Source organism: Neophocaena asiaeorientalis, unplaced genomic scaffold (genome assembly GCF_003031525.2).
Source record: "Neophocaena asiaeorientalis asiaeorientalis breed wild unplaced genomic scaffold, Neophocaena_asiaeorientalis_V1.1 scaffold43, whole genome shotgun sequence".
In the NCBI taxonomy this organism is placed as follows: Eukaryota; Metazoa; Chordata; class Mammalia; order Artiodactyla; family Phocoenidae; genus Neophocaena; species Neophocaena asiaeorientalis.
Window position 1 is genome coordinate 12,493,747 of NW_020173674.1, and position 9,224 is coordinate 12,502,970.

The 9,224-nt window shown below is 39.8% G+C and overlaps 1 protein-coding gene across 1 annotated transcript in view; it reads left to right on the plus strand.

The window, feature by feature from the left end:
* Nucleotides 1-9,224, plus strand: part of NUP160 (nucleoporin 160) — a 53,561-nt gene that overhangs the window by 34,492 nt on the left and 9,845 nt on the right. Inside the window, exons 24-27 of the mRNA XM_024749343.1 lie at nucleotides 3,872-3,967; nucleotides 4,067-4,161; nucleotides 4,256-4,352; nucleotides 4,441-4,546. Of these exons, the coding sequence (XP_024605111.1) occupies nucleotides 3,872-3,967; nucleotides 4,067-4,161; nucleotides 4,256-4,352; nucleotides 4,441-4,546 (394 nt within the window). The remainder of the gene's footprint in view (nucleotides 1-3,871; nucleotides 3,968-4,066; nucleotides 4,162-4,255; nucleotides 4,353-4,440; nucleotides 4,547-9,224) is intronic.

Below are 9,224 nucleotides of genomic sequence, written 5' to 3' on the forward strand. Positions count from 1 at the left end.
TCCCACCACAGGAGCTTGGGCCCGACCTCCAGCCTGGGAACCAAGATCCCACAAGCCATGTGGTGTGGCAAAAAAAAAAAAGGAGCAATACAATAACAAAGAATAAAAAACAAAATAAAATTAGAAAGATAAAAAATATATTAGGAAAAATAAAAATATAATTGAAACAACTGCAACAAGGTAAAATAAAACCACAACAGAAAAAAGGGTGGTGGTGGTGGGGGGAACAAGCCAAAAGGAGCAGAACAATAACAAAATATAAAGAATAAAAGTAGAAAAATAAAAGATTTATTAGAAAAAAATATAAATGAATCAACAAGGTAAAACAGAACCCCAATCTAAAAGAGCAAAAAAGAAGAAAAAAAAAAAAAAAAAACCTTGGCTATGGGGGCAGAGTTTAGGTGGGGACGGAACTTAGGCAGCGGCAGAGTTTAGGCTGGGGCAGACCTAGGCGGGTGGGGGGTGACATCTGAGCATGGGGCAGGGCATAGACTTAGGACCCACACAGCTGGAAAAGGCCTTGGGGGTGAGGCCTAGCCAGGGTGACATTTAATTGTAGGGTGGGGCCTCTGCTTAGGACTTGCGTGGAAGGGGAGTGGCAGCACCTCCCAAGGAGGACCTCTGGAATGTGGGGTTCAGGAGTTTGGAGTAAGGCCTTGGGTGTGGGTGTGTTGGTGGGGTTTAGGCCTGGCATGTTGGAGGGGGTCTCAGAGGAGGTCTCCAAGTGTAGAGGTGTGACCCTGGGTGGGGGTGTAGGGGTGGGGCTTGGGCTCTGCGCTTTAGGAGGGAGGCTCCCTGGGCAGAGTGTTGGGCCCCAGAGCCCAACAGGCTCTCCAGTGCCTAAGTGGACAGGGAAAGTGCTGGCTGCATTCCCTTCCATTCCTCTGTGCCCCCCCCCCCAGCCTCCACTTCTCCCCCCTCACTCCCCCCCACTTCACATATCCTACTTGGTCGCTGGGGGTTCCTGCCATCCCCTTAGGTGTCCATGGTTCCCCCCCACAGGTTCCTGTAGGTGCCCTAGTTGTGAGGAGACACGAATTCCGCGTCCTCCTCGTCCACCATCTTGACTCCACCCCTAGATTCTACGTTATTTGTTTATCTGGATTTCCTACCAAAAAGTAAATGCGACAGGAGCAGGCTTCACAGTTTGTTCATTGCTTGTTAAAGAGATAAATGAATTTATACAGAAGTAGATTTGTAACTCTTAATAACTGTCTGCCATTCTACTAATGAGAAAATTATTTTGAATTTTAAGTAAAGATTTTTAATCTGAGGCCAGATAGGTTTGAGGTATCAGTACATCCCCTGAAAATACGTGCAAAGCATTTTGTATTTTTTTCTGTGGAGACACTCCATAGTTTTCATCACTGGAAAAAAAAAACATAAAAAAATCACTGCTCCAGTGGACTCACTCACAGAACAAATAAATTAAGATATGCTAATGTTTAATATCAGGATTGACTCCAGTGCCCTTATTTGGTCCTTTCACCAGGTGGTCATTTGTCACTTAGTCTCGAGGTAGGCATCTGAGGGAAGAGTGAGTCACAGCGAGGGGCAGGGTTGCAGAGTGGCACTCTCACTCATCCACTTGATTTCAGTATGTTTGCCTGGTTAAGCTGATTTACACATTATATTGCTTAATTTTAATGAAAATCACCGAAAAAAAAAAAGAAGGTGTATATATGTATAACTGAATCACTTTGCTGTACGGCAGTAATTAACACATTGTAAATCAACTATACTTCAATTAAATAAATAAAATTTTAAAATAATGAAAATCACCTTCACAGTATGGACTTGGCTTTTAAAAACTCATGTGAAGGGACTTCCCTGGTGGTCCAGTGGTTAAGACTCCACACTGCTGATGCAGGGGGTGTGGGTTCGATCCCTGGTTGGGGAACTAAGATCCCACATCCCATGCATTGTGTGGCAAAAAAAAAAAAAAAAAAAAAAAAAATTCCTGTGAAGCAGCCAGATTGAATATATTAACAAAGTACATACGAACAAATTAGGATAAGATAGGGCTGGCACTTCTACTTTTTTTTTTTTTTTTTTTTTTTTTTTTTACACCCCCGCCCCGGCACTTCTACTTTTGATATAGGCTCTTCATCAACCGCATTGCAAGGTAAAAACAGTGACGGTCTATAATCAGGTCTGAGAATCAGCCAGAAACAATTGAACTTTTCAAGAATGCCACTTTAAAATCTAAGTGTACCTTGAATTAAAATGTCAACTGAAGATAGTAGGAAGCCATGCAAATAATCAAGGCATCCTGATCACCTATGGTGGAGTATAAATTGGTTACAGCCACTCTGGAAAACTTTTTACCTACTGGCTCCAATCTTTGACATGCCTTCTGACCCAGTAATTCCAATTCTAAATATATATGGAAAGATATACATGTTTACTAAAAGAGATATGTATGTATGTTCCAAGCAGCATGTCATAAATTCATGTACTAGAAACAATCCAACTATCCATTAACAGAATGGATCAATGGATTATGGTATATTCTTTCAATGGACTACAACACAGCAATGAAATGAATTGCTGAATGAAATAACATAGATCAGTCTTACAAACATGTTAAGCAAAAGCAGGCAGACAGGGCTTCCCTGGTGGCGCAGTGGTTAAGAATCCACCTGCCAATGCAGGAGACACGGGTTCAAGCCCTGGTCTGGGAAGATCCCACATGCTGTGGAGCAACTAAGCCCGTGCACCACAACTACAGAAGCCCGCGCACCCTAGAGCCCCTGCTCTGCAACAAGAGAAGCCACCACAGTGAGAAGCCTGCACACCACAATGAAGAGTAGCCCCCACTCGCGGCAACTAGAGAAAGCCCGCGTGCAGCAACAAAGACCCAACACAGCCAAAAGTAAATAAATAAATAAATTTATTTTTTTTAAAAAAGAAAAAGTAGGCACACACACACAAAAGAATACTATAGATCCTGTTTCCATGAAATTAAAAACAAAACTAATAAAATTCAGTAGTGGCTGGAAGGAGTTATGCGGGGGCTTTGGAGTATTGGTATATTATAATTCTTAACTTGGCTGCTGGGAACATGGGTATGTTTACTTTGTGAACGTTCAACCAGCTATGTACTTAGGATTTGTGTACGTTTCTAACTATGTTATACTTCATTAAGAAGTATAACCTTAAAAAAAAAAAACAAAAAACTGTAAGCATCCAGAAGAAAAAGATGTTTTTATACTGCTAATAAGGCAGAAAAAAGCAAATAATCAGTAAGTACTAATAACTACAAATAATAATTTTTAAACTACCTTTATCTTCATCTTTAAGAAATTTCTATTTTGAAAGTGTTATACATACTTTTTAGAAATGTGTGTATATAGTATAAGTAAATGTCTGGGGAGTGTACTCAGACATTCTCAATAGGGTGGACAATCAAAAAAGTTTAAAGAGCACTATCCTATGTTGTATTAAAATGGGTTATGTCAGACATTAATGTATTCTCTTTAGTGTTTCTATAAGGCTATGATGCTAATTTACTAGGCTTTAAATTCATCTGTGACCTAAACAGTTAGTAGGAAAAGTTAGTAGGGAAATTATATTTGCTCATTCAACAAACATTTACTGAGAACCTATTATGTACTAAACACTGAGGATAGAGCTGTGCACAGAAAAGACCAATAAAGGGTTTTACAACAGGTGTCTTATTTAACAGTAGAATCTAAAGGAAAATCTCAAATATTAACCAAATAATCTTGTCCATCTTGTTGTCGGCACCTTTGATTTAATCTTTTTCTTACCTACTTATCTTTCTAATTGATTTTAAATCGTATTCCAATTTGAAGTGCACTATACCACGTTAATATTAATGGAAATTTCTTCTTCTGTTTCCCCTTAGGTTTTGCGTCTGCTCGATGTCGTTGGGTTGCCTGAACTGGTTATTCAGTTGGCTACATCAGCAATAACTGAAGCAGGTGATGACTGGAAAAGTCAGGTAAGGACTAACTGTAATCTAGTTATTGCCCTTGAGGTTTATCGTGGATGTGGTGTTTTAATTTCTATTGTTCTTCTTTTCCCTATGTTTGATACTTAGGCTACTTTAAGGACATGCATTTTCAAACATCATTTGGATTTAGGTCACAATAGCCACGCATATGAAGCCTTAACCCAAATTCCTGATTCCAGCAGGTAATCAATCTCACAGTCTTATTTAGAGGAGGCAATTTACCAGCCCTGTGTAATCCACTAAGAAAATTTACCCTCATATCACTTTTCCTTCTAGACAGTTAGATTGTTTACGGCAGCTGGTGGTAGTTCTTTGTGAACGCTCACAGCTACAGGATCTCGTAGAGTTTCCCTATGTGAATCTGCATAATGAGGTAATTTTATTGATCCACTGATGACTGGACACAGCTGTGGTGGTTGTCACGCTGGCTACTAACTTTGATATCTGATTGCCTCCTTTAGGTTGTGGGAATAATTGAATCACGTGCGAGAGCTGTGGACCTTATGACTTACAATTACTATGAGCTTCTGTATGCCTTCCACATCTATCGTCACAATTACCGGAAGGGTGAGCAGTTGAGGCGTGCAGTCTTTGTGGAGGCAACCTTATCAGTTGTATCGTGTCTTACAAAAAATATTATCTGTTTGACTTAGTCATTTTTACCTTATTTTTACCATTGGACAAGTGTTCTCTACAGGCATTTGGGGAACTTATGTTTAAGTTCGAGGCTAGCTTCACCTTTTTGTGGATTACCTGTAAGCCCTAAAGATAGGCACTTCTCGTGAATTCCCTGGTGGTCCACTGGTTAGGACTCCCCGCTTTCACTGCCGAGGGCACAGTTTCAATCCCTGGTCAGGGAACTAAGATCCCCACAAGCCACTCAGCGTGGCCAAAAAAAAAGGCACTTCTCCCATTCTAGAACATTCTTGAGAGGCAACTAGAGAAAGCCCGCGTGCAGCAACAAAGACCCAACACAGCCAAAAGTAAATAAATAAATAAATTTATTTTTTTTAAAAAAGAAAAAGTAGGCACACACACACAAAAGAATACTATAGATCCTGTTTCCATGAAATTAAAAACAAAACTAATAAAATTCAGTAGTGGCTGGAAGGAGTTATGCGGGGGCTTTGGAGTATTGGTATATTATAATTCTTAACTTGGCTGCTGGGAACATGGGTATGTTTACTTTGTGAACGTTCAACCAGCTATGTACTTAGGATTTGTGTACGTTTCTAACTATGTTATACTTCATTAAGAAGTATAACCTTAAAAAAAAAAAACAAAAAACTGTAAGCATCCAGAAGAAAAAGATGTTTTTATACTGCTAATAAGGCAGAAAAAAGCAAATAATCAGTAAGTACTAATAACTACAAATAATAATTTTTAAACTACCTTTATCTTCATCTTTAAGAAATTTCTATTTTGAAAGTGTTATACATACTTTTTAGAAATGTGTGTATATAGTATAAGTAAATGTCTGGGGAGTGTACTCAGACATTCTCAATAGGGTGGACAATCAAAAAAGTTTAAAGAGCACTATCCTATGTTGTATTAAAATGGGTTATGTCAGACATTAATGTATTCTCTTTAGTGTTTCTATAAGGCTATGATGCTAATTTACTAGGCTTTAAATTCATCTGTGACCTAAACAGTTAGTAGGAAAAGTTAGTAGGGAAATTATATTTGCTCATTCAACAAACATTTACTGAGAACCTATTATGTACTAAACACTGAGGATAGAGCTGTGCACAGAAAAGACCAATAAAGGGTTTTACAACAGGTGTCTTATTTAACAGTAGAATCTAAAGGAAAATCTCAAATATTAACCAAATAATCTTGTCCATCTTGTTGTCGGCACCTTTGATTTAATCTTTTTCTTACCTACTTATCTTTCTAATTGATTTTAAATCGTATTCCAATTTGAAGTGCACTATACCACGTTAATATTAATGGAAATTTCTTCTTCTGTTTCCCCTTAGGTTTTGCGTCTGCTCGATGTCGTTGGGTTGCCTGAACTGGTTATTCAGTTGGCTACATCAGCAATAACTGAAGCAGGTGATGACTGGAAAAGTCAGGTAAGGACTAACTGTAATCTAGTTATTGCCCTTGAGGTTTATCGTGGATGTGGTGTTTTAATTTCTATTGTTCTTCTTTTCCCTATGTTTGATACTTAGGCTACTTTAAGGACATGCATTTTCAAACATCATTTGGATTTAGGTCACAATAGCCACGCATATGAAGCCTTAACCCAAATTCCTGATTCCAGCAGGTAATCAATCTCACAGTCTTATTTAGAGGAGGCAATTTACCAGCCCTGTGTAATCCACTAAGAAAATTTACCCTCATATCACTTTTCCTTCTAGACAGTTAGATTGTTTACGGCAGCTGGTGGTAGTTCTTTGTGAACGCTCACAGCTACAGGATCTCGTAGAGTTTCCCTATGTGAATCTGCATAATGAGGTAATTTTATTTATCCACTGATGACTGGACACAGCTGTGGTGGTTGTCACGCTGGCTACTAACTTTGATATCTGATTGCCTCCTTTAGGTTGTGGGAATAATTGAATCACGTGCGAGAGCTGTGGACCTTATGACTTACAATTACTATGAGCTTCTGTATGCCTTCCACATCTATCGTCACAATTACCGGAAGGGTGAGCAGTTGAAGCGTGCAGTCTTTGTGGAGGCAACCTTATCAGTTGTATCGTGTCTTACAAAAAATATTATCTGTTTGACTTAGTCATTTTTACCTTATTTTTACCATTGGACAAGTGTTCTCTACAGGCATTTGGGGAACTTATGTTTAAGTTCGAGGCTAGCTTCACCTTTTTGTGGATTACCTGTAAGCCCTAAAGATAGGCACTTCTCGTGAATTCCCTGGTGGTCCACTGGTTAGGACTCCCCGCTTTCACTGCCGAGGGCACAGTTTCAATCCCTGGTCAGGGAACTAAGATCCCCACAAGCCACTCAGCGTGGCCAAAAAAAAAGGCACTTCTCCCATTCTAGAACATTCTTGAGGCATTTCTAGTTAGATGGCATTCTGTGTGTATCTTCCATCTAATTTTATTTTTTATTATTATTATTTATTTTTTTGGCTGCATTGGGTCTTCATTGCTGCCCACGGGCTTTCTCTAGTTGCGGTGAGCAGGGGCTACTCTTCATTGTGGTGTTCAGGCTTCTCACTGCGGTGGCTTCTCTTGCTGCAGAGCATGGGCTCTAGGCACGTAGGCTTCATTAGTTGTGGCACACTGGCTCAGTAGTTGTGGCTCAAAGGCTCTAGAGTGCAGGCTCAGTAGTTGTGGTCTACTGGCTTAGTTGCTCTGCGGCATGTGGGATCTTACCGGACCAGGGCTTAAACCCGTGTCCCCTGCATTGGCAGGCGGATTCTTAACCACTGGGCCACCAGGGAAGTCCATTCCATCTAATTTTAAAAGAAATGTTATTTCACTAAAGGCACCTTGAATTCTTGTGGCTGGTTTTTTTTTTGTTTTTTTTTTTTTGTGGCTGGTTTTAAGTTCCTGTACCATTTTGCTTTGGGCCTTTCTTTTCTCTTATTTTTGCTGATCCTTTTGAGAGTAAGTTGTGGACATCATGTCTCAGTACATAAATACTTGCATCTCAAGGACATTTCCTTATATAATTACCTCAATACAATTATCAAACTGAGAACATGTAACTGATTTTGTGAATTAAATGTAAATGTGGTGCTCTTATCTTGTGTGCTATTCACATTTAAATATGGCCAAACATAATGGTTTTTTTTTTTTTTAATTTATTTATTTTTGGCTGTGTTGGGTCCTCATTGCTGTGCGTGGGCTTTCTTTAGTTGTGACGAGCAGGGGCTACTCTTTGTTGCCGAGTGCGGGCCTCTCATTGTCGTGGCTTCTCTTGCTGCAGAGCACAGACTCTAGGCGTGCGGGGCTCCGTAGTTGTGGCTTGCAGGCTTCAGAGTGCAGGCTCAGTAGTTGTGGTGCATGGGGTTACTTGCTCCACGGCATCTGGGACCTTCCCGGGGCAGGGCCCAACCCCGTATCCCCTGCATTGGCAGCAGATTCTTAACCACTGCACCACCAGGGAAGACCAATGATTTTTTTTAATAGTACATTTCTCCCCTACCGTCCTCATCCCCTGATCTAGGATCACATCTTGCATTTAATTGTCCTCTTTAGTCTCCTTTAATCTGGAGCATTCTTTCAGCCTTACTTTGCCTTTGATGACGTTGATATATTTGAAGAAGAAAGGCCAGTCATTTTTGTAGAACGTTTCTAAATTTGGATTTGTATGATGACAATGAAGTCATTATCAGGTCAGCTAAAATAAAGGGATTACATATCTGTTTTAAGATCATATTTTACAAGATGACCATTGTGGTTACCCTTTGGAACCTCAAACATTTTTATACCATTTTCACTGAGTTTTTTATTAGGTTTCTTACTCATTTTCATTGGAAAGAGTGGATGGAAGTAATTCATAGGCATGTTCTTAATATTCCTAATGGTAAAATATGTTTACATATTCCTTTTGTTTTTTTTTTTTTAATAAATTTATTTATTTATTTTTGGCTGCGTTGGGTCTTCATTGCTGTGCAGGCTTTCTCTAGTTGTGGCGAGCAGGGGCTACTCTTCATTGCAGTGCATGGGCTTCTCATTGCAGTGGCTTCTCTTATTGCGGAGCACGGGCTCTAGGCGCATGGGCTTCAGTAGTTGTGTCACACAGGCTCAGTAGTTGTGGCTCATGGAATAAGTTGCTCTGTGGCATGTGGATCTTCCCAGACCAGGGCTCAAACACGTGTCCCCTGCATTGGCAGGCAGATTCTTAACCACTGCGCCACCAGGGAAGTCCTGCATATTCTTTGAGTAATGCAAGAAAGGAAAAATAGATGATTCAAGATGTATTACTGCTTTCACAATGACAACATCCATTACATCAACCTGATTAAGACCAGTTTAGCTAGATTAACGTTCAGGTCTTTCTGGAGCAAGGCTGTTTTTCTGACAAAATGTCTTACATATTGCAGGCACTCAAAATATTTGTTGGGATGAAAAATAGTTCGATTTGATTTGGAAACTGAAAGGGAATTTTAAAATCTATTTAGTTTCTGGAGTCCCATGCTGTCTCAGAACAATGTTTTTTCAATATTTCATTCAACCTATGTAACTAAAGCATTATAAAAATAAGAGTCTGGGGGCTTCCCTGGTGGTGCAGTGGTTGAGAGTCGGCCTGCCGATGCAGGGGACACGGGTTC